Source organism: Labrus bergylta, chromosome 16, assembly GCF_963930695.1.
Source record: "Labrus bergylta chromosome 16, fLabBer1.1, whole genome shotgun sequence".
Lineage (NCBI taxonomy): Eukaryota > Metazoa > Chordata > Actinopteri > Labriformes > Labridae > Labrus > Labrus bergylta.
This window is the reverse complement of record NC_089210.1, coordinates 11,576,142-11,602,810: the sequence shown is the minus strand read 5'-3', so window position 1 is coordinate 11,602,810 and position 26,669 is coordinate 11,576,142. Positions and strand designations below refer to the sequence as shown.

General features: G+C 44.3%; 2 protein-coding genes across 2 annotated transcripts in view; one reads left to right on the top strand and one right to left on the bottom strand.

Moving 5' to 3' along the window:
- Positions 1 to 217: 217 nt before the first annotated feature.
- Positions 218 to 7,464, top strand: tubg1 (tubulin, gamma 1). The gene is made up of 11 exons (XM_020652496.3): positions 218 to 386; positions 751 to 863; positions 1,249 to 1,416; positions 1,798 to 1,866; positions 3,026 to 3,105; positions 3,227 to 3,353; positions 4,681 to 4,767; positions 5,174 to 5,323; positions 5,475 to 5,627; positions 5,776 to 5,937; positions 6,465 to 7,464. Exons 1-11 carry the CDS (start codon positions 338 to 340, stop codon positions 6,660 to 6,662), a joined length of 1,356 nt encoding a protein of 451 aa, XP_020508152.1. The 5' UTR covers positions 218 to 337; the 3' UTR covers positions 6,663 to 7,464.
- A 411-nt stretch (positions 7,465 to 7,875) lies between these two features.
- plekhh3 (pleckstrin homology, MyTH4 and FERM domain containing H3) overlaps positions 7,876 to 26,669 on the bottom strand; it is a 31,244-nt gene continuing 12,450 nt past the window's right edge. The window contains exons 3-13 of the mRNA XM_020652479.3: positions 24,712 to 24,806; positions 20,714 to 20,896; positions 19,390 to 19,547; positions 16,725 to 16,848; positions 15,939 to 16,236; positions 13,908 to 14,115; positions 13,573 to 13,700; positions 12,851 to 12,971; positions 11,954 to 12,430; positions 11,606 to 11,797; positions 7,876 to 10,432 (exon numbers count right to left, since the gene is read on the bottom strand). Of these exons, the coding sequence (XP_020508135.1) occupies positions 10,295 to 10,432; positions 11,606 to 11,797; positions 11,954 to 12,430; positions 12,851 to 12,971; positions 13,573 to 13,700; positions 13,908 to 14,115; positions 15,939 to 16,236; positions 16,725 to 16,848; positions 19,390 to 19,547; positions 20,714 to 20,896; positions 24,712 to 24,806 (2,122 nt within the window). The 3' untranslated portion in view covers positions 7,876 to 10,294. The remainder of the gene's footprint in view (positions 10,433 to 11,605; positions 11,798 to 11,953; positions 12,431 to 12,850; positions 12,972 to 13,572; positions 13,701 to 13,907; positions 14,116 to 15,938; positions 16,237 to 16,724; positions 16,849 to 19,389; positions 19,548 to 20,713; positions 20,897 to 24,711; positions 24,807 to 26,669) is intronic.

Sequence of the window (26,669 nt, the reverse complement as noted above, 5' to 3'; positions counted from 1 at the left end):
GCGTCAACTGTAAAACCTATGGAAGATTTTTTTTTTTTAAATTCTTTTACTGCCGAACAATAACTGTATTAAAAAATAATAATATCCCTAACACTGAACATTTAACTTCCATAATCAGTTTAAGAAACACAGTTACAGAGGAGAAAACAGTCCACGTGTGACGCGCTTCAGTGTTTGTTTGTTAAACAGCGACAGCGAGACGGTCGCAGCAAATACGCGTCACCAGAAGCGGGAAGCGAGCGAGCGGGCTGGTGGTGCAGAGGTCTGATCAGCGGTCCTACTTTTCATGTATTATTTAGCTAGCTAGCAAGCAGCTAGCGGGGCTGAAGACTGAACCATGCCGCGGGAAATCATAACGCTACAGCTCGGACAGTGCGGAAATCAAAGTACGTGGACACATGGACGAGCAAACGTTATCCCTGTTTCCTCCTACGCGTCACCATTTGAGTTAGCTAGCGGAGACGATTCTGTCAGGTTTACTGCTGTTGTAACGACGCTAGCATCAAGTTTAGCTAAGCTCAAAATATACATCATTGTGGTGACAACGTCAGTGGAGCTTCCTCAGCATGCACTACAAATAATAACTTCATATCCTGCAAGTAAACATCAGCTTCCGGTGTGTTGTCGTGCATGTAACAGGATGCCACATTAACACACTTGTTTACGTTTGTTTATCTGATAAGCTTGTTTGATGAATGCATGATTTTAAAGGTGACAAAACGCCAACCTTCTCCTCTTCCTGATTTTCAGTTGGTTTTGAGTTTTGGAAGCAGCTGTGTGCAGAGCATGGCATCAGTCCAGAGGGGATTGTGGAGGAGTTTGCAACTGAGGGGACCGACAGAAAAGACGTTTTCTTCTATCAGGTAATGTGGCCCCAAATGCGACCTCATCACTTGATGATCTCACAAAGGTACAATTTCAATTCCAGATGTGTTTGTTCACCACCTTATTTGCCTCTATGAAGGTTTATTCTCTGGTGGGCTCACTGCCCAACAGACCTGTAGTATTGCTTAATATGTAAATTATGTAACCTGAAACTTGTTTTTTTTCAATTTCAATTTCAATGTGTGTTGATGGTAGACGCTTGTGTCTTTGTTGAATTGCAACACCGTTATGTGACCACTAGGTGGAGTGATTGTGAAGTACAGTACAGTAACTCAAGCCCTGCAAGTGGACGCACTAACCTACAGACTTGAATGAATTGATCTCCAGTTAAGCCCTGCTCTTGTTTTCACGCACCGTCAACAGGCCGATGACGAGCACTACATCCCTCGAGCAGTTCTCCTGGATCTGGAGCCGAGGGTGATCCACTCCATCCTCAACTCTCCCTATGCAAACCTGTACAACCCGGAGAACATCTACCTGTCCGAGCACGGCGGAGGTGCTGGGAATAACTGGGCGAGCGGATATTCACAGGTGAAGTGCTGGAAATGTTTTTATTCCCACGCAGTGAATCCTGGTTAAAGAAATACAAATGCGATGTATTAAAAACTGTGTGTGTGTGTGTGTGTGTGTGTGTGTGTGTGTGTGTGTGTGTGTGTGTGTGTGTGTGTGTGTGTGTGTGTGTGTGTGTGTGTGTGTGTGTGTGTGTGTGTGTGTGTGTGTGTGTGTGTGTGTGTGTGTGTGTGTGTGTGTGTGTGTGTGTGTGTGTGTGTGTGTGTGTGTGTGTGTGTGTGTGTGTGTGTGTGTGTGTGTGTGTGTGTGTGTGTGTGTGTGTGTGTGTGTGTGTGTGTGTGTGTGTGTGTGTGTGTGTGTGTGTGTGTGTGTGTGTGTGTGTGTGTGGTTTTTCACCCAAAGGGCAAAAAAATACAAGAAGACATTTTTGACATCATTGACCGGGAGGCAGATGGCAGTGACAGTCTGGAGGCAAGTATATCATATATCACATATCAGCTTTCTTACGGCTTTAATTGTTTGGAATTTAAAAAAACAGATTAAAAGTAATATGATATTGCTGTGGAAATATAAACTAATATAGCCTCTTACCACGCACAAAGTGTGTCTACATCTTAAACGTGTAAGGCCATACCGTGGTGTTTGTTCTTGCAATCATTTTGAAGATTTTATGTCTGTTCAAACATTTTAAAAACAGGATTTTATGTTCCTTGATTTATGGATGATGGATCTTAATCTCAGGACACTGACATGTTAAAAGCCCCGCTCTCTCTCTTTTGTAGAAACAAAACTCAAATCACCCGCAAATGCTGCAGCCACGTCATGTATTGTCATTTTGTTTCTCTTTGTGCTTGTTTTAACATTTTGTTCTGTGGGTTCATTTGATGTCTCGTCAGTGTTATTTTGTAGGTGACGCTAAATTGGCCATCAAAACTCAGTGCCATGTAGGCCTGTTCAGCAATCCTTCAATGGTTTGAATGGTATCAAAAAGTACTTAATGTACTAAACCGATCTTACCACATCAAAAAAGCTGTTTGTGTCTTTGTTGTGGTCGACTGCGTCCAGAAATGTTGATTGAAAGTGTGCTAAAGCAGTGCCAGTAACTGTCATCTTAAAACTAGCAAAGGCCCAGCCGAGCCTCACTATTATTCTTAGCCTCTTTTTTTTTTTTGGTGGACTTTCTTTAGCTGCCAGCCTCCCATAAAATAACACTCAAATTTCCTCTCTAAGGTCTGCAATTCTGTAAGTCATTCACATTATGACCCCACATTATTATTTAATGTGTGCACTCAAGTGTGCGTTGGAATGGAAGGTGGGGCGTGCAGCCGTGAGCGTGTGTATGTTGGCAGGGTGTGGCGTGTAGGAAGTCTGGTGATAATAGCCGGGGCGAGTGTAGAAGGCAGGTATTACTGGGATGTCTTTGAGGAAGCCTATTTGGGAGGTGGGGTTGCACTTTCATTTATTTAACTGCAGAGAAGGAGAGGCCTTTGCTCACCCACACACACACCCACCCACACACACTCACTACTCTGCATCAGTAGAGTTTACAGTAAGCTTCACACACACACGTGGCACATGGTGTAGCTGCACATTTGTGCAGTGAGTAACAAGTAAGCGTTTGTCTTTGTAGGGATTTGTCCTGTGCCACTCCATCGCTGGGGGGACGGGCTCTGGCCTTGGATCCTATCTGCTGGAGAAACTCAATGACAGGTCTGCAAACACACAAAATAAAAAAAAACATACTTAAATATCACACACACGCGCACACACACACAACTGATTCATAGTCAATCATTTCCTTGTTATAATATTAACATTATCTGAACTCCAGGTACCCAAAGAAGCTGGTGCAGACATACTCAGTTTTCCCCAACCAGGATGAGATGAGCGACGTGGTCGTCCAGCCGTACAACTCTCTGCTCACACTGAAGAGGCTCACCCAGAATGCGGACTGCGTGGTGAGCAGCAGCATTGGATGTATATTTCTCTGCTTTACAAACGAATCCACAAGGTCGTTTTATGTGTATTTGTGCCACTTAGATGAGTCCAAATCCAACATGGAAGCGTGAGTGTTCCAACAACAATGAGCTGAAACAGGAAGCAAAATAATTTCCCCCCCAAAACTTGTGTTTTCTAACGTAAATGGCGGGGGTTAGAGCACTTAAACCGTGTTTAAGCATCAAAGACTATCGATATTTTAGAAGGTTAAGTTTGGTTACGGTAAGTCTCACAGGTTTGTAACATACTGCAATCAAAATAATATAAAAAACGGTTTAATAAACACAAATCTATTCTGCACTGGCTCCTTTTGGCTGGGGAGCCAGTGCAGGTTTGTTTCATGTCATTTTTAAGACATTATAGGAATAAAATCCACCAACTCCAAAAAAGGAAAAATCCCATTGATAAATATCAATTCACCCTTTGAGTGTGAGTTTTATTTTTTATGACCAACATTTTTATTGTTTTCAAATGTTTTACAACAATACAATACCTGACAATAAATTATATAGAACAATACCCAACAAGGGAACACTATCAGTGCCAGACAGAAAAAAAAAACAGACCTGACAAACAAAAACTAAGTTAAATACAGGACTAAAGCATGACTTGAGTGTGAGTTTTGATAATTAGACTAGCTAGCTAGTTGTCAGACTGTCGTTTGTCTGTGCACCATCACACACATGGAAAACGAAGCCTTCTAATTCAACGACTTCCTGTGAACACATTTCAAATCCTTTTTGGTGAAACTCTACAGCAATTGATTTTTTTTTTTTTTTTTAACTTTTTGTTTCTAAACCCCTGTTGAATTTTCTCACTACGCTGCAGTGCTTGTGTAGCAGACTAATAAAGAGGCAACCTGCAGCGGCAGCACTGAGGCATTACAAATCAAACTTAATAAAACCCCCGACTTAAACTGCTGATTGTATTAGTCTGAGATGCCCTGACAGTGTAATGGTGTTTCCTCTCTAATACCTACTTCCTCCAGGGTCTTGCATGAGGCCCTCATCTTGATTAAATTAGCTGGAGGGCTAACAGAATCTGCCCAAGAATCAGTCCCCCTGTTGTAACTGTACAGTGTGTCTTTTATGTTCAGCTCTCCTAACAACAGCACACTGTACTGCTCCTTAAGAGGTTCCTTAACTGTCATTACTCTCATTTCCTCACTCTGTGTCACTGTATTGAATTTTACCCTGTTGTTGTGCTGAAGGGAATCTTTTCCTCTCTGTTTTCTCTTCAGCTGTCTAATAATTCCCCTGTGTGTGTGTGTGTGTGTGTGTGTTTCAGGTGGTGTTGGATAACACAGCTCTAAATCGCATAGCCACAGACAGGCTGCATATCCAGAACCCCTCGTTCTCTCAGATCAATCAGCTGGTGAGTGAAAGCCTGCGTTACAGCCTCATCCTCCCCTCTCGCTTGTTTTTCTTTGCTCGTCAGTCGGCAGGTTTTAGTTTGAGATCTCTGTTCAAACAGCGTCAAACGTCGAGACAGACTGTTCTGCACGCCAGTGGTTCTCCACAAAACAGATTAAAAAAAACGAGTTGTGCAAGTCAGTTAAACGTCAGACTGGATTTCAACTTTCTTAGAAATGAGAATCAAACAGTTCCACGAGCTGTGCATTCCTGCTTACTGACAGGAGCCACACCCCCTCCCCCACCATCACATACTTTACATTTAATTTAAGCTTTTTTTTAGGGGCCCAGCGGGTATATTTACTAAATTAGCAGTTGCCTGATAGTTTGTAAACATCCATGCATCTAAAACACCTTTATACACACAGGTTTCAACCATCATGTCTGCAAGCACAACCACCTTGCGCTATCCAGGCTACATGAACAACGACCTTATTGGCCTGATTGCCTCCCTCATCCCCACGCCCCGCCTCCACTTCCTCATGACTGGATACACACCACTCACCACCGACCAGTCGGTAAGTTCAGACCAGCTGCAGGCATGGAATCAAATTGAGAATGATTTCAATCAACACAATGAAATCTGCCGTTGAATCTTTTGTAAGCAGCAAGTGTTTGAAATACTGTCCGTGTCAGAAATGTTGACTTATGAATCACTCTGTGTCTCAGGTTGCTAGTGTGAGGAAAACCACAGTACTGGATGTGATGAGGAGGCTTCTGCAACCCAAGAACGTGATGGTGTCCACAGGAAGAGAGAGGCAGCCCAGTCACTGCTACATCGCCATCCTTAATATCATCCAGGGAGAGGTTGACCCCACACAGGTACTGGTGCAAACTCTCTGGTGTTGTTTTTTATGTGCCTAGATGGTATTTGCTAGTTTTGTATGGCGCCTTGACTGCGCTTGCAGTCACTGCTGTGACGGTGTAATTTCCTGCAAAGGATTAATAAAGTACCCATCTATCTATCTAGGTTCACAAAAGCCTCCAAAGAATCCGGGAGCGTAAACTTGCCAGCTTCATTCCCTGGGGTCCCGCCAGCATCCAGGTGGCTCTGTCCAGGAAGTCCCCTTACCTGCCCTCTGCTCACCGAGTCAGTGGCCTGATGATGGCCAACCACACAAGTATCTCCTCTGTAAGTGCTCCTCTTGGAGTCATGTCACTGCAGCCTGTTCAGTTACATTCTCCTCCAGTGTGTATTTATACAGTAAAGACCTGTCTGTGTTTGTTCTGAGTCAATACTGGAAGATGTCCATTGTCTCAAATTGGAGACTCAACAGCAGCAGTTAAAGGGGAATTCCACCAATAAAAGCTTTTGGATTGGAATCCTGCCAAAGTAGACAATTGACACTTCAGTTTTTGTTTTAACATAGGTGCTGTGATATCTTATGGAAGGGTAAATGCTGTGATGCCATTAAATTAATCTGATTGAGGAAGCTTTTACCGGTGGTTATATAGATAAACATTTGACATTTACCTAAAACTTCAGCTCTTATAGATAAGAAGGGGAAACAACAGTTATCTACGGAAGTTTTTTGTGAAGTCATTAATGATAACAACAACGGAAAGAATGCGAGCATGAAGTCAGAAGAAAAACCTGTAGATAATTCCCCCTTTTTTACAGTCTTGAGACTCATTCTTTCTCCTCTCTCTGTCCCGCAGCTGTTCGAGCGGACGTGCAAGCAGTACGACAAACTGCGTAAGCGCGAAGCCTTCCTGGAGCAGTTCCGCAAAGAGGACATATTCAAGGACAACTTTGATGAGCTGGACAACTCTCGCGAGGTGGTCCAGCAGCTGGTGGACGAGTACAGCGCAGCCACGCGGCCCGACTACATCTCCTGGGGAACGCAAGAACAATGAACTATTCGTCACGGTATCTCAACTACAACCCTGTCTGCATACAATGCTTAGCTAGATTATTCCATCTAAATAATTAAAAAAAATCTTCTGAAATGTAGACAGGTATTTGGCTATAACTGCTTCTCTGAAAAAAATATTTATCGCAGTGTAAAAAATACTTGTTTTGTGTCACATCCCAGAGATATTCAGAGGATTGAAATAAAAATAATCCTTAACTAATTGTCTAATGAAATAAAAGCTGAGTACTTCTTTCTTTGAACTGTATACTAAAACAAATCTGTTATCTGTTAAAGTTGTTTTCAGTTTCTGCTTCTCCCCCCCTTGTATATTATTCACTGACGTAAGAAAACCCGCTGCCTTGTTTTGTTCTATTTTTATACGCAGTACAGTGCTTCCGTTATTGTTTAGCTGTTTAACATCAGACACATACAGAGCCAGTGCCTCGAATATTGGGAGTGGGTTTGACATGATGTTTAATGCCGGTTCTTGCTTCCCAAACATTTCTGACAAAGTGCTTTGTACAGTCTGCTGCTGATACACATCATTGAAATACGATGTTCAAATACCCATCATTCTGTATGAACTGCGTTGACAGCATTAGTCACCTGCAATAGAGAAAGTAACGCTTTGCTCGGATGAGAAACTGGATCTAGTTTTATCACCTTTATCTTTGTCTTGTAAATATACTTCAGGAAAACTGGTTCAATGGCATTGTCTGTATTGTTTGAAATGAATATACAAGTATACAGTGCTTTTCTTGTTGGACCTGTTCAAAAATAATGAATAAACACTTTTTCTATTAGTTTGTATGTGAAATGTTTCTGATGTTAACTGAAGGCCCGCTTTGTAGTTGTTATACTACGTTCATGTGTAAAACCAAACCTGCCTTTAAAATGATAAACCCCCATGTTTCCCCCCCCCTCACCTGGAGCTGCAGAGAAGTGGGGGCTGTTATTCCTACTCAGTTAAGGCTCATTACCACAGGGGAACCACTTAGCAACGCTTGCTCAACCAGCTATTGTTTCTAACCTGAAAAGCTTTGTGGAGGAGGCAGCTCGGAGCTCTGCCCCTGGCGCCAAACTCCAGCCTTTTATAGGAAAACCAGCCTGGTTGAAAACAATAGTCTTACACTGCTTCACTGGTCAAAGCACATGTTCTGATAATACGACAGGAAATGAGCGCTGCGGCTTAAGAACCGTACAGAAAGACACAATATGGTAAAATGGTGCTGTTTTATTAGTTACATACAGTATTTATTGTCTTTATTGCACTTCCAAGTTAGTCAAAAACAAACAATAGTGCAAGTAACTATACACTCATTACATAAAAAGGTACCATGCAGCATACAAACAAGCTTAATACAAAGCGACAATATCCGCAGTTTGATTTCTTTTTTTTTCTTCTCATACGTGTAGCTTGGAGCTGCCTGCAGCTGCAGTAGAAAATGCAAAAAAAAAACAAAAAAAACCTGCGTCTGAGCAGGCGACGGCTGACTGCAACGACGGGTCAAGGCCTTTCATGGTGAGAAGAAGTCTTCAGGCTAGTTATTGCATGGGGTTTGTGAAGCAGACAGCAATCTAAAATGATACTGACAGAAGCCTATCTACGGTCTCAGATTCCTTAAAGGTCATTGATTACATTAAAATAATGTGAACTATGTATACAACGGGATGTCTTCATATTCGTGTGACATTCAAGTTAAAAGAATAGAAATAGGAAAATGAAAAACAGTCAAATAAATGGGGGCGGGGGGGGGGGGGGGGGGGGCTGTCTGCTTTGGGATTATTTCTGATCATGAAAGCTTATAAAAACAAACATCTTTGGTCCATGCTCAAATCCATGACTTGGCATAACTTTGGCTTCAAAAGAATACTCAGACAGTGAGCACAAAGAAGGAGCTACACAGGATTTACAAAACAGCTTAAAGGAGAACACAACCAGAAGCATTTGTAGCTTCTGGTGAACCTTATGTCAAAGAAAAAAAAACTGGGTCTGCATTTAAGACGTAAAGAACGATTAAAAAAAAAAAAAAAAGCAAAAGTCTGCATAAATAATTCTACAACAGCATCCATGGCCTGATTAAAAAAAAAGGTCGGTTTAAATAGCAAAGGGGGGTGGATGGGGGGGGGGAACTGCATGGATAATATGGTGTCTCTTCTTTTAATTATCCAGATATCTGATGATTAAGGGTTTTTTAAGTGAACTCTTAAGTTGAGCTTTTTCCAATATATATGTACAATGTGAAAATAACAATAACAAACAGTAAAAGCACCTGTTATTTTCAGCAGAATAGAGCTGCATTAGAGCAGAAACTGAAAAAAAAAAAAGAAAAAAAAAAAAAAGTCATCTTATCAGTCAAGTGTTAAAGTCTTAGGAGGAGGATTACAGCCAAGACAAGCAGCACAACAAAGGACACATGACATGAGAGCATTTGGTGGAAACAAGGAAGAAACGGAAGAGTCCTTTGGTTTATATGAAACAAAACTAGCTCGGACCCTCAATGTGTCATCCAGGAAATTGACAAATTGACACGCGTACACACACACACACACACACACACACACACAGAAGAGAAGAGAATCCCATCTGTAAGAGTCTATATGAACATGGCAGCCAAAGTCACTTAGCTACAGAGTTCAACATCTGTTTCAAGCTCCAAGTTCACATGGCTCACTGCATCAACAGTTCCAGGTAATGCAAGCCTGGCAGGGACCTTACGAAAACTGACCGTCTCTGAGGAGCATGTCAGCATAAGGGCAAGCAAGAGAGAAAGAGAGAGTGTGTATGTGTGCGAGAGAGAGAGAGAGAGTGAGAGCCAAGGACAAGGGAGGGTGTGTGTGTGTGTGTGTGTGTGTGTGTGTGTGTGTGTGTGTGTGTGTGTGTGTGTGTGTGTGTGTCATTGAATGTTCTCAACACTATTCCAGCAGTGCATGAGGGACGGCTGCCTTCTAGGAAAGGCAGAACAAATATGGCACAATGAGTGGGAGAGAGAGAGAGAGAGAGAGAGAGAGAGAGAGAGAAAGAGAGACAGAGTAGTGTTTCACTCAAAGCCATACCTTCATGAGGGGAGTACCACAGCTTATAGTAGTTGCCATAAGTTCTAACTCTTATGATGCTTTCTCTCCCTGATGCATGGCTCACGCAAAAGTCTCACATTGTCAAGGAGGGCTGGGGTTGGGGTGAGGTAGGGGATGGGTGGGGGGGGGGGGCGGGGGGCTTTCCATGTAGGGTAACAGAGGTGGTTGCATGACAGGATGGTGTGGAGGGTATGTGACAGCTCATCAGTAACCACATTGGTTTCTGTGGGTTTCGGGCCTCACTCGCAAAACAGAACCCCCTTGCCTTGCCTTTCCGTCCCCTCCTCTCCTCTCCTCTCCCCTCCCTGACCCCCACACACCCGTCCTCCAGCAGCCAGTTCCTTCAGCTGGAAAGCTCAGCGAAGGTTTATTTTCATGGATGGGGAGTGAAAACAGCCCGCTCTTTGTTTTGGCTGCCGTGCCGTTCCCAGTGGAGTAGGCGTGGCGTCCGGAGGACCGGGCCTGGGCCTCACAAGGGGCAACGTGGAGGACGATGGCGGGGGTGGGGGGTGGGGGGGGTGGGGTAAAAGGGAATGTCCAGGGTATGGGTCCCACTCAGACAGGGTGCGAGGGCAGCTCCAGAAGGGTGGGCGTCGGCCTGGAAACCATGGTGATGTCAGCGTCTTCCCCTTTCCCTCGCTGTCGACGGATGGCACTGAAGTACGCATTCATCAGCTGCATGATCTCAGTTAGCTGTGACAGAGAGAGAGAGAGAGAGAGAGAGAGAGAGAGAGAGAGAGAGAGAGAGAGAGAGAGAGAGAGAGAGAGGGAGAGGGAGAGAAAGACAGGGGTCAATCTGGCAATCTTAGTGTCTGTCTGGCACTGTCACAGGAGGGTGGAGAGGGATGATGTCATTCAGCTGCTAGAAAAACTGGATCATCCAGAAGCTGAGGGTGACGTTTTGTGTCAGACTGTGGCGAACACACACACGCACATGCATACAGAGCTGTTACATGCGTGTGGATATTTCATTCTCATTATTTTTATCACTATGACACAATTATATCACTGTGACGTATTTTGCTCACGCAGCTGCGGCAGACTTTAAACAACTACAGACGAGCGTGGCCATTCCCAAAACCCTTTTCTAAACACCATGCCTAGCTGCAGTCTCACCCTTCACCCACTCGTCAACTTCCAACTGTTACCCTTGAATCAGCAGCTAATCTTGCACTCACCCATAACTCCAGGCCTAACCATAATCACCCCCTGTAAATCTGCGCTCTCTCCTGTTTCCTGTCCCAGAAGCTCAAAAACCCTTGCACATTCATGTCAGAGCTCTACGAGGCCTTCATTTCCTGAAAGCACGAGCCTTTTTCTCGGTTCTACTTAAATTTTGCGCCGGCGCGTCCAATAAATAAATAAGAGCCACTTTTGTGCCCCTTGAGAGATCACGGAGGGATTTTTTTTTTTGTTCCCTGTCGGAAGATGCAAGTGAATTTGCCCCTGTGAAAGGCGAGAGTTGTTCTCTACTGGAAAAAAAAAGCCTTTTGGAAGGACAGCCTTTTTTTTTTTTTTTTCCTTTCTTAGAAATGTTGCCCAATATTTAATCTAACCACAGCAATAAAATTCACCCCCAGTTGCTGTTTAATACCAGGAAGTCAGACTTTTGGTGGTTTGCATGGGTTGGAGAGCAGGGGCTGGTTGTGTGTACAATTAGTGAGTGTTTTTAAACTGGGTCAGAGAACAGGAGGGAGGGGAGGATCATGAGCAGACAGCGTTTTGTCTTTCACTTGCTCTATGAGCATATTGTGATAAGGCCACTTAGCCAATGCACTGCGCACAAGCTGAATCTTGTCTGTAGTGGAGATAGATGGTGTCTAAGCTCAGCCTGCGTATGCTCACTTTCGGCATAAGCCATTTTACCTTGGTGGTTTCAAACATCAGATCCCGATCCCCAGCTGTGATCTTGAAAGTGTTGCTATCAGATACCCCATAGGAACAGATCTGGCCATAGGGGAAGGACTCCAGGGCATCTGCCTCTCCCTGCCGATACAGAGACACGGATGTAGCAGCTACACCCAACCACAGCTTCTGGGAAAAACTCCCTGTTGAACTCTGGAAGGAGAGAGAGAGAGAGAGAGGGGAGCAGATGTCAGAACCGCTAATAGAGATCCTTTAATTTACATCAGGTGTCCAAGTAGGCACAGAACAAGCACAATCTTTTCTCTCCTTGTTTTTAAATTGTTGTTAGTGTGACCTCACAATACTCACAATGTAAAAGTCCACCTCATACAGAGTGCATCCGAAGCCTGACCACTGTCGTGCAATTGTGAGGTAAGCAGCCATACTGTCCCTGCGGCTGTAGCCAACCAGACCTTTCCAACGCTCCAAGATTGATCCCATGACGGCCGCTGCCTCCTCCTTCAGCCGGCTCCGCAGACGCATGTCCAGCTCCACTTTTTGCTTGTGTGCCGCTGTAGCCGTGTGGCTCCACAGCGTTCCCTGCAGGAAGCGCTGTGTGGCAGGACAGCCCTGTGCCGCCACTTGGCATGCAGGCAGGGCTTGGGGTGCAGACAGGGACATGAGGACTCTGGCTTCGAGCATGTGACCTGGGAAAAGCTCGTCGAGGGGCGGGCATGGGGCGTGTGTGCTGAAGTCACCCATTAGACATTGAAGCCTCAGGGAAGCTAAGGCTTGCAGGTCCTCTTCACAGGCTGGTAGCTGGCCACGCACCACCATCTCATGACACTGAAGTGCAAAGGCCAACACAACCAGAGAAAAAGAACAGGAAGAACATTAGGCACAACTGCATCAGCCCTGCCATTAATCCTTCCTACCCAACCCTGCTTTATTTTGTCCCATAACTCTTTTATGAGAGTCCTCAGGAAAAACATTAACTGAGCCAGTGCTGGCTGCTTGTTGCCCCCTCTGCGCTACAGCCAGAGTTCTTAGTCATGCCCATAAAGCACGGTGTTTTTATTGCAATCACAGCTCATTAGACAAAAATGATTAAAAAATAAAAACCTAATAGTCCAATGAAATACAAGAAATGTTTCACAGCAAGACAGTAAAACGTATCTCATGTTCAGCAGTGAAATGGTCCCTGACAACATAGAGACATTTGGAGGAGGACTCTGCCCTTTGTGGAGTTGCTTTCTGCTCCATTACCTGCTCAAAGAGGAGGAGATACTCAATGCTGTCCACTGATATGCTGTCAGCATCCAACAGGCAGTAGAGCTTGAAGACGAGTTTCCACTGGGATTTAGACTCTGACTCCTTGGAGGAGAGGCTGCGCAGAACAGGGAAAGAAACGGTTAGAAAGCTGGGACATGGACCAAACTTACTCGTATATAAATGGCACACCAAGAATCCTCAATGTTAATATGTTACACGGAGTCATGTGTGATGTTGTTGTTTAGTTTAGTCTTTACTCTGTCACTAAGCACTGCAAGGACACCACTTTTGTAAAAAAAAAAAAAAAAAAAGCCCTTACATTCCAGCCGTCGTTTCATTTGAGAGTTAGTCTTGCACAAATGACATCAGCTTCACCTTGGCTATCTGGTGGCTGGCAGGCTTTCCTGACAGAAATAGTTTCCCAGTTTCCCAGCAGGGATTCATGTTTGACCAACAAGACCAGACAAGGTCACATGTTATCAAGGATACTGGATAACACATAAGCATGGAGATAAATACACAATCCCCCTGCTCTGTACGTGCTCATCTCACGAGTGAAAAAATAGCTCAGATTCCTGCCAGACAGAGTGTTTTGATCGTGTGTCTGCCGGCTCGGTTTTTTTTATTGTGTCTGACTTCCTCAAAGTGTCTGTCTGTTCTGTTTTACAGGGTGAAGACAGACATTTGCTTTTTTTTTTTTTTTTTTTTTTTCAAACCTGGTCAGGATGTCTGCGATCAGAGTGCCGCCTGCGATCGGCTGCTCCCACAGTGCGTTCTGCTCGTACAGTGCAAACGTGTTTTTGCTTTCTTGCAGGCTGAGCTTCTCCTGCATCCTTCGAACCACCTGGTAAGGGGGCAAAAAAAAAAAAAAAAAGAAGAAGAAGATAAATACAGGAGCAGTCAAACTTTAAGAGTGTGAAAACAGAATACTTCAAAATGAATTTCTGTCATTACAATGGCTTACATGTACTAATGTGATTAGAATCCAGGTTAGGCTACGTTTAAAGAGGCTAAAATTGATTTTAGAAGTAGACAAAAAAAGAGGCCACACCTCATTGGCAGTCGTGTGTGAGCTAATGTAGAGCTGGCAGGATCCAGGACCAGGGTAGTGCACAGTGCACAGCATCTCCTGACGGCTCATCAGCATCTGGATCTCCTCCCAGGATGGCACACACTCCCGACACTTGGTCTTCTCCAGAGCCTCGCTGATGAATGACGCATAGTTATCCATCTCCGACTCGGGACTTTGGCTCTGGATCCTGCACGAGAGAAGACAAAAGAATGCCAGAAAGAGTGTAAGTGATATGGGTGGATAGGTAACCCCCTGTGTGCCTGTGTGCAAGCACACTCACATGTACATCATCTTTTTGATGCAACCAAGTTCTTTGTTTTCTCTGGGCTGGCAAAGCTTGAGAGCCAATGAGGCGAGGAATGACTAATGTTCACACTTCAGCTCTTAGGGACTTAAAAAAGCTCAACATCCATCAATCCTTCAAAGAAAAAGGAAAATGACAAAGAAAACATGTTTGACTTTGGGTAGAGTACGAAACAGGAAAAGGTGTTTCCGCTCCTTTGAACCGGAGTGACCTTGCGCTTCCTCCCAGCGGAGGGTCCAGGAGTGGTAGGTGAGAGAGTGTGTGTGTGTGTGTGTGTGTGTGTGTGTGTGTGTGTGTGTGTGTGTGTGTGTGTGTGTGTTTGTGTGCTGTTGTTTTAAAAGAGGGGACACAAAGGCCAGACACTAAAACGGGAGCCTCGAGTCGAACACTCTTTGGGGAGTGTAAAAGCTGTGAATTACAACAAGATGGAGATATGAGCTCAGTACTGTGTGTAAACAGAGGGACAAATGGGAAGGAAACAATTATACTGAGATGTTCGTCCCAAAAAAAAAAAACACACACACCAAAGAAGACAGAGAGAGAGACAAATGAGGGCCTCAAACATTTTGCCAGACAGAGAGAGGCCCTCTCTTTCCCTCCGATTTCTTGCTCTCTCATAACTTTATGGCCACAGGGTAGGATTTGTCCTGCTGAAACATAATTAGGAATGTTCCACTGAGTCTGTGTGATCCTTCCTATACCCTCTCCTGTTCATCCCTCTCTGCTCTTTCCTCCTTTCTAGTCCCTTCCTCCTCCTCCTCATCCTCTGCTTTTTTTCCCTCTCTCTCTTGGCCTATTCTCTCTGACAGCAGACATTCCCCTGGGGGTTTCTCAGGGCACTGAGGGAGTGGAGGAGGGTTTCTGGGCCCACAGCCCAGCTCCAGTCTTAGCTCTGCCCAGCTGCAGCCTCAGCGCTGATCCACAGAGTGAGAGTGCGTGAGAGCGAGAGCAAGACGTATCAAAACACACTGGTAGCGAGTTCCACCGCGTTATTATGAATCGGACTTGCATGCAACAGTTCCATTAGTTGCACGGTGATTCCAAGCGCTGACTTAAAGATAGAAAACTGAGTGAGAGATTTGGTGACATGGCGTTTGACGGAAAATCTAGAGCAGGAGATTATCACTTCTAACAACTAAGAGTAGTATGCTTGGCAGAGGGGCTAATTCAGACCTGCAAATCCAGCTCTAAAACACTGGATCTGTCTGGGCGAACATGTGAGGGCATACCCATGCTTCCATATCTGAACTGGTGGTGCTGGCGCCTGCTTGATCCTGTGTATTTCCTGCTACAACTACTACTCCACCTTTATCTCATGCTCTCCTTTGCTATAACCAACATCTGACTCAAAGTGAAATGTCCCATTCCTGTGAGACTGGGGGGGGTGGGGGGGTGGTGGTGGGGGGGGGGCATCTGGTTGCAACAACTTGTGTTCACTCTGACAAACATGAACTAAACACTGCAATAACACTGTTAGCACGCGATGGTGGTTTGTATGAACTTAAACTATCAAGATAGAAGTCACAAGGCTTGTTTTCCATTTTCTTGGAACTATAACACTACGTGGAAGAGATGATATTAACAGCTTTCTCTAGTCAGCAGGATTTATTAATGGTTCGCTTTATACTGGATGTATACAAATTATATCAATAACTCTTAAAACATTGCATGAATGCCGTTAACATTCTTCTTTATGTGCATCTCACCTCTTGAGGTGGAATCGAAGGTACTTGAGCACTATCGGCCCGGGCAGGAAGGTGCAGCTCATGCAGGTGAGCAGCTGCCAGTAGCGGAGGTGTGCTGCAGTGTACGGGGCAGGCGTGTAGCTGGTCTGCTTCACGAGCTGGCAGTAGACTTCGTCTCGGAGGGGCCGCAGGTCTAAGCAGGTCTGCAGCACGCCCTGGATGATGGAAACCGGCTCTCGTGCCGACTCCAACTGCTGCAGGCAGTTAAAGAGCTTCACGGCCTCCTCACGCACCGAGCCGTAGCCTTTCCCGCTGTGGTCTGAAGGAAGAGAGAGTGCAATACTATGTTTTGCTTTGACTTACTTTTTGTTTTCTTCTCTTTTTAACCCTTTAGAATATCTGTACACTGCATTCAAAGCTTCTTTTTTTTTTTAATCAGTGACATTTAAGATGCAACACATTGATTTGTTACACATATTGTTTTGTCTTTTGCTTTGCGATTTGCCTGCTTGCACATGTTCTAATGAGCGTGGTAAATAAAAGTTATCATAATAATCTACATTGCTAATGCTAATTCAACTGCACAGTATTCACAGAGATCACCCTGCTTGATTCAAATAAGCAGTAAAACCCATAAACGGCAACAGTAACAGAAAATGTCTGATGCCATGTAACCAACCCCTACATGGGGTCAAGTCATATAAAATTCCAAGCACTTTGAAACCAGTACAAACTGTATAGTACATCTGCAACCCCAAAACACTGTTGCTTTGATAATGCTTGACATTGTAGTTTAAAAATACTTACATGTGTGCTCCAGGCTGCCGTAAGGGAAGGGCAGGAGAGGAGCATACAGGGGGCCCTGGGTGTACTTCAGGACAGGATTGTGCTGGTAGATGTGCTCGACTACTTCAGGGTTGAACTTATTCTCCTACAGGACAGAAGAAAAAAAAACATGATTGATAAAACTACAAACACATTAAAGAACAAACTTTCATATGTCTTCAATATTCCTGCAGCCAACCTGGAAGCAGGTCAGTGAGTGGGTGATTGAGTGGGTCTGTCAGGGGGGGGGGTGAGTGGGGTCGATTTCACCAGGGTCACTATTCAGCTCTGGCAACTTTCAAAGCAGCAGGAAGGTCAGGAGATGACCCAGCAAAGCCACACTAGCATGACTGACACGTTATATTTTATCTTCTGGTGTCAATGAGTTTAGTGTGCGTGTGTTGCCTATGGGGATAGATGCCTTCCAGAGGTACAGATGGCATCCATGCTACTGCCCTCCAGCACCTGTTGCTCATTAGTAACGTTGCCACTGCTCTGGCTCTCTCTCTCTCTCTTAACCCCCCCCCCCAAAAGAAAAAGAAAAAAAATCAGCCACTCTTTCTCTCTGCCTGGAAGACAAGCCTGCTTTCACCGCTCCTTAGTGGGCCAAAGTTGACACATTCTTCTGAAGAGTTTGGTGCACACTGGTGACAGGCTTGTCTGCTTGAAATGTGGGCAGAAGATGGTGCTCTATGGACCAGATGCAAGGAGAAGTAGCACCCCAGATGAAATCCATACACCGTTCATACAGTACATGGTGGACCTATAGACTATGCCCTGTCCACTTAGGACGGCCACCTACACATGTGGCAGTTCAACTTTTTCTGAAATACACTTTTTTTTTTTTTTTAATTGTTTTAAAGGAGTGCTGTGTTGCAGTCAATTTATTTGGGATGGACCAGTAGCTTTCAAAAGTCTCTTCAGCAACCGTTCCTCCGCAATAATGAGCACAACATAGTGTTTCCTCTTTAATTCAACAAATATGGCTATTGTTAAAGGGTCTACAAGGCAGATTTTCTTTTCGCTTCAAGCTGTAGCCACATGTCCCATTTCCAGTTTATATGCTATGCTAAGTTAGAAACTTGCTGGTGATGCAAATATTTGATAAACTGGAGTGGTATCTACAGTATCTCCCTACAAACGTCTTCAGTATCGAAGGCCAACAGTATTGTACTTCTAATGCGATGAACTTTAGTTTCTAAGGTTAATTCTCGATTATTACAGTTCAGGTTTTCTTTTCCTAGTTTTGTCGGTCATTAATAAAACTGTGCTCTTCAGAGTACTTTAAACAACCGCTTGTTCAGCAGTTACGCCAACATTACAATGAGCTCAGCAGAGGAACAGGACGCAGGCAGTAAGATGTGAAACCATATTATTAAACAGCTAGGGTTCTAAATAAACCATTAGATTTTTGTAAAAACAAGACTGAGTGCACCTGAAATGTTACTTATAATGCGTCAATGCCATGAAATCCTTGTTTTTGGACAGAAGAAGCTCTGAGTTCAAAGTGGTGTTTTCTGTGACTTTAAAAGGGGCATTTAAGGTGACAATGTTTCTGACTTTAGATTTCATTTTTGTTAAGTTGCTACTTTCCAGATATTCACTTTTTGTGTGTGTGTATGAGTGTGTACCAAGGTGTAAAAACAAAAACTATCCTTAAAATGCATTCTAGTACAGATTTAAGATTTCCTCTATTCAATTGTTCTTCAGATCTTTTCTGCATTTTCCTTTTTTCCACCACAATGCCTCTGATTGTAAGTCTAAGGCTAAAACTGCAATCCCTGCTCTCCAATTTGTCTGTTGCTGGAACATGAATCTATGCTTTTAAGATAAGCAGGCAGGCCTGTGGAAACAATGCCCCTTCTGTTCATTCTCCCTTTGATTTTTTTTTGTTGCAGCAGCTCTAATCTCACATTTGAGAGGGAAAATACCACACCTATTTGAGAACGTGTGCCTGTGTTCAAAGGTCAGGAATAGAGAAGTGAGAAAGAGTGTTAGAGAGAAACACTGACGGCATGTCTTTCTGGAGAAGAAGCCAAATAATAAATAAGGACACCTTAAAAAGCAGCCCCCACCTCCCTTCCTTTCCTACAGCATGCACACTTGGCCCCTCCTGCTAAAGCAGATGCAGGCTGGCAGATTAACCACTTTCTCTCAGGTTAGAGACTCTCTGTGAGAGATTACGGTGACAGGAGGCCAGGCACGGGACTGCTTATCTAGCGCTGCACCCTCCTCGACATCCTCAGCGAAAAAAGGCCCCTCTTTTCACTGCCGGGGAAGAGTTATTCAAGATGAGTCATCAGGGCTCTCGAGCAAACCCCTTTTCTAAAAAAGACTTCACTTTCCTTTAACATGAGAAAGTCAATCCAAACGCATCCTGTCTAATCTGTCTGTGAGCACTTCTCTAGAAATACTTTTATTTTGAAATAGCCTCTCTGCTTCAGGTCTGTCATTATGTCCCGTCCACGTGTGGTGGAATACGATGAAGTCATCCAAAACATAAAAAAAGGCGAGCATAGCGATCTTTGGACTCCCCTGGCCCAGCGAGAACCTCATAGTTTCCATGGTAACAGAGGGAGGGACATAATCGGTTGAGCAACCTCAAATGTATGCTCAATGTTTTGAGGTGTGTTTTGTAGTTGCCCACCTCGATGTCTCGAATCAGGAGCTGCGTTGGCGTTTCCACTGGTGCTTTGGTATCGATGATTTTCTGGACGGCACATGCCCAGTGCACCGCCTCGTTGAAGTGCTTGGTGTACAACCTGTAGCAGTGCTTCCTCCCATACACAGTGATACTCCAGTGGCCTTAGAGGAAGATAAAGAGAAACATCACATTTTAGATTACATTCAAAACCACAGCTCCACTTCTGACAGCGTTGTTTTCATAAATGGGGAAGACAACAGTGAAATGTTCCGTGCACAGGACACCATGCTTATCTAGCGTGACTCCCTCTCCCTGACTTCCTCTCTCAGTTTCACTGAGGACCAAAGGTCAGCCTGAAAGGAACCTCAGGCCATGCCAAAACCAAACCAGGACAGTTGTTCTACAGATGAATTTGAACAGAAATGTTTAACGCCTCAGTGAGTCTTGTTTTGGTCACCCTGCAATAAAGATGAAAAAAAGCCGTACTTCCTCCTTGCGCTGAGGAAGTATTACACATTGCATTCTGTTCTGATCTGCAGCCCTATGCCGTCAGGCTCTTCTGCCGTATGACTTGGCAACATATAACCTTCTTTGCCAATGTTCTTGGTAAAGTACAAACCCGAAAAATATGAGGTTAGGACACTGTTGTATTGATTGAGCAATTTGAGCCTGATTACGTTACCCTCTTCTGTAATGGGTCAATAATGCCAGAGATATGACTTGGTAAACAGAGGAAGTGCATGTTTCATGCAACTCTTATGTGACACATTTCACAGTGGCTAAGGCGGAACATAAAGTTATACAATAGTGAAACAGATAGTAGAGCTTGTGACAAAGAAAAGCACACTTCTGCCCTGATAAGTCCCCTGGAATATTTAGTCAATACAAACCTTGTCTGTGGGTTTGGGTGTACAAAAGTAAAGTCATCCCTCTGTCTCTTCCAAAATAGCAAAGACCTCTTTATTCGGCATTTCTTTTGTCTCTATTCATCAGAAAAAGGAGGGACGTGCCGGCGCTGATTACTCAAAACGGGAGGTTGCTTGACCTACCTTGAGCCCTGTCCTGAAACAAACGCAGCTGGGGCTTCCCAAACTTACTCACAGTTACAAAACTCGTGGGAAAAGAAAGGGACCACAAAACATCACTTCCATATCAAAAGCCCCAGACAAAAAAAAAAAAAAAAATCCTAAGAACTTTTTGAAAATGTCTGACCACTAAACCGTAGAGTGAATTCACAAAAAGGAGTTACGGGATTCCACAGAGATTATAGCTGTTTGAACATGAGTGTGAGTCAGCGATGCATCAGCCCTGTCTGTGTGCCCCTCACCCGTCTCCTTGTACGTCTGCTTGTCTGGCCAGATGACAGAGCAGAGGTTGGTGAGGACCAGTGTTCCCAGTCTGCGGGCCCCTTTCTCTGGTCCACTGTAGTAGTCCAGGGAGTCCTGGCTCAGCACGAACCAGTACCGGCGCTGCTTGATCCAGTTGCCTCTCACCTCCCGTAGCAGCCATCCTTTTAATAATGAAAGTCACAAAAGGTGTCATATGGAAACTCACAATACAAATACAAATATGCTCCCATCTATTTGACTTGACAAGTCCAACAAAATCACTTCTAAAGTCTGCATATAAATGATCAATTGCAAGAGCCCACTTCTGTTTTTCCTTTTTGGTTTGTTTCTTTTCCTTCAGAGTGAAACATAAATTGTAGTCTTGGTTGGATAAACAAGGCATCCAATAAGTCACATTGAGCTCTTGAATTCAGACATTATGAAATAAATTGTTTTCTGATCTTTTAAAGACAAAGCTGGTATTCAAGAAACTCCATTTATTTACAGCTCTGCATGCCAGCGTAATACTGCCACCCAATATGCTCACTGAGAGTGTGCTTACCAATACTCAGTATAAGGTAATTATAAGATAACAATACACTTCTTTAATCCTTACTATGATAAATATTCTCTAAAGCCTCCAGAGTAATAACCGTTCATATTTTTTAGTCATCAGAAACAAGAAAGTCGTCAATCAGTTCTGCTTTTGTCCTCACCAATACTAAAGCCTTTTATTATGATATTAGAGAAGTCCCTGTGTGTCCAGTTCATCATATTAAGACCTTACACGTGAAAGGTCTGGGTGGGAGGTTGGCTCGTCAATGAGATCCTAAACCAGTACTGCTTCACCGTGTCTTTGCTAAGAATAATCCCCGCAGCATGTAATTGTCTATAAAGTTTGTTGCAGTCTGAATGTGACTGCCTTGTCGGGGTAAGTACTAAGGGAGATAAAAATACAGCCAGCTAATGGCACGAACATTAAAGCCTGCGTGTAGCCTAGATAATTACCACTTTAGAGGTTGACAGAGTGAGAAAAGGGGAGAGAGAGAGAGAGAGAGAGAGAGTGAAAGAGAGAAATGTACTGGAACAGTGTGAAACAAAGAGGGCTGATTAGACAAGCTCTTAGCCAACTCAGAGGCACGCTCATTGCTCTTGCCAGGCCTGGCTCTACTACGCAGAACTGTTGTGTTCCCAAAGACCTGAGGGACTGCTACAGCCCAAACTTTTTCTTCCCCTTCAGAGTAATGTGCAAATCGTTCCAAATAAACATCTAATAAGAATATCGATTTTTCGAAAAGTATTTCGTGAAATTCCCGTCCAAATGCTGCCTGCCTGGAGGGAGAACGCCTGCTGAGCATTATTGGGCCTTAATAGGGAGTCAAAGTTCATCAGAAGGACTGATGAAGCCCACCCAGACACCTTCTGTACTCTGGTAGTTTCACAACTGTTGGATTTGTACATGCGTGATGGCATGCACGTTCATATTTGAAGGGTGTTTTCAAAAGGAACAATTAGGCAATGTTTCTTCAGCTTCATACACAGTGAAAACTGCAATGACACCACATCAGCATCACAACTTCCTCTGTGGTTAGAAAGCTGGGTGACACCTGTTAGCCAGCGCTCATTTTGGCTCCATCTATTTCCCTTTAATGTGCTCTTATTCTCTTCCGAATCCGATTAACTTTTATTTCCCCCATTTATCTTCTCTCCCATGTCTTCTCCTAGTGTTAGAGTGTCTTTCTTTAGGCAGCGCAAAGCTTCCACAGCCTCACTGCGACTCCAACATAAAAATAAAAAAGAAAGATCAGAGGTGAAGGATCAGCCTCTCAGGCTATGTTTCCTGTTAAAAATGCTTCTATGTGGTATAAGTGACGGGCCTGAACCCATCATAATCCCACCCAATATAGCCTAAAGCAAAAAAAAAAACTGAAGGTACTTAACACTACAACACAGGGGGGCGGCATCAGAACCAAATGTGAAATGGATAAATAAAAACCATGAGATAAATCAGACTGATCTTGCTGACAGACTGGTTGTGGGACACTGGGAACGCAGACAAGCCGACTGGGTGAGAGACATGGCGAGAGGGGCATTCCTGCTACCGAGACGCCTCTGTGACAGTCATGGGACATCCCAGAGATGCTGCTCTTTTTGGGAACTACAACCAGTAGTACTTAAAAAAAAAAAAAAAAAAAAAAAAAAGAGAGGCAGAAGGAGAAAGAGCAGCAACTGGGGACCCCCTGTGCACCCCTCCCGTTGTCCCCCATCTGGATCCCATCTCCGTGGCCTACTAATGTCTCCCCTGGGGGCCACGGCTCGCCGTTAATTTGTTTCATTTGTGACCTCTAACCCCCAGCGCCCTGCCCCCCCTCTTACAGAGATTGAGCAAACAATCTCTCTCTCTCTCTCTCTCTCTGTGCATTTCCATCTCTTTACTGCAAGCCTCCTGTCTCTCCTGTTTCCTGAATGTTTGCGTCACAGTTTCTTAAATTTCACAATGACATATGAAATAGCCAATCAAAAGACAACAACAATTATGAGGACTTCAGACGGTAAGATCTGCCAATTTTCATGATTTTATAGTTTTGACAATGTGGATTTCTTTTTTAAACCACTTTGAGAGGGAGACAGTTTAAATAAAACTAATTCTAACCAGGCCTGGACCTCACATTTATATATTAGACTCATTTAACAGAGTGTGAGTAACTCTTCCTCATGACAGGAGTACTCCATTTCAAATGTTAATGGAAAAATATTTTTAAATGTCTTTCAGCCACAACTCCACGAGTTTTACAATTCAACCCCCATCATCAGTCCATTCATCTCCATTGTCATGGCCTATTTCAGATACTGGGGCAATATTAACCCTTTATAGCCCGAGGATGTGCTAATGAAAAAAACATCAATACCAAACCAGGGGAAAGGCCATAATCGAAGAACTTTGGAGAACATATCCTTGTGCAACAAAAGAGGAATGAGAGGGGTTATCTAATGCCTCGAGGTGTTCTACTTCTGTGCTGTTCTAGTTCGGTCTGTTGAAGTAAGGGGGTGTGATTCACAGCTGAAATCCCACGTGATAGTGTATTCAACAGCCGAAGGGAAAAAAAGTAGCAGTTCTGTGTTTTGGAGGGAAACAGTCTTATTCAAACAGTAAGACATGGACAGAGAGAGAGAGAGAGAGAGAGGGGTCAGCAGTGAGGGAGGGGCACTAGCCAAGGGTGCATAGTAACTGCTGTCAGAATTAGGCAATCTGACTGCCGCCATCCCAAACAGGACGCAACTTATCCAAGTGCTGGCATTTTACTGCTCCCCGCAAGTTGCAGGCCAGGAGGAAAAAAAGAATCGCACAGAAATAACTTCTGAGATCATTCCTCAAAAGCAGCAGACACCCAAGGTGGCGCCCCCTGATGCCTGCAGCAATCCTAACATGAACACAGGGGGGAGGGGGAGGGGGAGGGGGAGAGGGGGGAGTGTTGTGGGCCACATGTGGTCACAGAGGGAGCTGCTACAGGGCGACAGCGCAGCATGGAGCAGGGATACTAGTTCCTAGGAGACAATTATTATAAGGGTAAAAAAACTTGATTAATAAGACGAACAGTGCAAACTCAGCTTTGATAAGAGCACGCCAATAAATGGAAGGACAAAGTAGGGCTGCAGGCAAGGCTTCATATGTGGATATTTGTTTTCATAATAAACGGTTCAGTCACAAAATTGCAAAGAAAACAATTGGGACAATTAAGTTAATCATATCTTACATCTTCAAATATTGTATTTCCAACAGTCCAAACCACAGACATATTACAATTTTTGCATAAATAAATCCTAGAGAAGCAACTTTTTTCATTAAACTAGCTGTTGTTGAGTGAGTGAGTTTACATTGTGAATCGACTTATTGTTTCAGCTACAGGTTCACCACAAGCCAAACACGGCAGGTGGATGCCTTCAAAATACAGGACGAGCAGAGTAATGGTGGCGCACTGTGCCATGTCAGACTTACCTTTGACCAGCAGCTCAGACTCTTCCTCCAGGCCCATCTTATTTTTTTCAATGATCAGGCTCTTCATCTCTTCAGAGCCCTCTGGGACAGTGTGTCTGCGTGGAGGAACAGAAAGAGAATGTAAATAACCTGGCCTCCTCCCTCTCAACTCAGGTCTTCCCTTGACTACTCCCTCCCATTGGATAGCTAATTGGCCAAAGAGGCACCCAGTTGGCTTTGAACCCCCAACACCATGTGACACTGTGCCAACTACAAGTCTCTCTGATACTCTGTAGTGGGGGGGGGCGGGGGGGTCCACACAGGGGGGACTGGAAGAAGTGCCACGAATATCTGTCCTCCAGCATTCTTCCACTTTCCCTCCCTAGCAGCACGCGGGCACACAAACACACACACCGATACATGCCACACCACTGTGGACGGCTCATCTCTCTTTTATCACTTTGGCGGGCCGAGCCGAGCGGGCGACTGAAAATAAACGTGACAGAGCGACGCCGGCCTGACTCTCGGCCAGCCAGCTCCTGCCAGTCAGAGGGAGGCACGAGGTTCAAGAGGTTACAGCGTTGGATGGTTAAAACCAGAAACATCAAAAACATCTGTAAATCAGCTGACCCCGCTGATCTTCAGTGCCTCTTGAGCATTCTTTTTCCGCCCCCCCCTCCCTCTCAGACCAAGGCCCATTTCCAGCGTATTGGATTGTTTAGAAGTTGCATTTCTCCTAATCCTTTATCTATTTACTCATTAAACACTCCCATTCCTGGGTCTAACCACCATGTGAGTTATCAGTAAAAAGCCACACCTTCCTTCCTGTCCTATTCCCCCCCCCCCCCCCCCCCCCCCCCCCCCGCCTCCCAGGATCACTTCTCAGGAAATGAATTGACCCCTCCCTCCCAGGGGTTATTTGCCCTCTAGTCACCTACTCCTACGCCAGCTGATTTATGTCCTTATTGATCCGATGATTCCGGAGGGTTCCTCCTCACGGAAGACAGCAGTAATCAATGACTCTAAATATACCTTATCTGCTTTGACTCAGCTTACATGACTGCAGAAGCCATTTCCTTTGCGTACATGTGCACGGACCTGATCCCGTCTCTAACTCTGTTTATCATGTTGACCTCTATAACAATGCTGGCAAACAGAGACTACAATGCGTAACTGCATACAAATGTTTCCCCGTTATAAAAAAAGTATTTGCAGCCGTAGATCTGGCCTACTGCCACCAGTCTCTAATTCAAGACATTATTCAGACACAGTGAAACTCTATATTGTTGGCCAGCTTTCCTGTGTGTATGTGAAGTGGTACACGGCATCGCAAGCGAGCAGATTTAGGACAGAGTCAGAGTGGTGTCACATTATACTCAGTCTGACTCTTATGGGACCTCTGACAGTCTGTGCATCCAAAGGACTCCACTTAAAGGCATCGAAATAAACACAGAAATGCGACCACGTCTCTTATTTGAGCTTGTTAATAACTCCTGCTACATAATTCAGACGTGCACGCAGACAGGGTCTATATGTTGCCCAAACGGGAGAGGGATTACATTCATAGTAAGAGAAGCCCTGACTGGAGTGGAAAGCCTGTAGTGCGCAGCAAAGGTGTTTATGTTCAATGCCTGGGATAAATGTGTGCTGTTGAATTCAAAATTAAAAAAAAGTCAATTTCTTTGTGCAGATTTTCAATAGACCTGGATGTTTTTCCATTGCCATGCCAACATAAATCTGTTTTTCTGCATTTTATAATCATCTGCACCCATCTTTATAACACGAGATACGCTACGGGTCTACGCCACAGCTCTTATTACACCTTGTGGAAAAGAGACTGAGGATTAAAAAAGAAGTCCATACCCAGGTTCTGACATTTATCCTCACCCATTGCGTCCCAAAGTAACAAGCCTAAGGAAAAAGCAGCTTGTTACAATGACATCGTAAAGCTGTCTCCACAAAGTGTGACATGTGTTTCT

Coding starts and splice junctions, on each gene's coding strand:
- tubg1 (XM_020652496.3), top strand. CDS start 338: ATGCCGCGGGAAATCATAACGCTACAGCTCGGACAGTGCGGAAATCAA. Junction 387..750: donor CGGACAGTGCGGAAATCAAA/GTACGTGGACAC, acceptor CCTGATTTTCAG/TTGGTTTTGAGTTTTGGAAG. Junction 3,354..4,680: donor CCCAGAATGCGGACTGCGTG/GTGAGCAGCAGC, acceptor TGTGTGTTTCAG/GTGGTGTTGGATAACACAGC.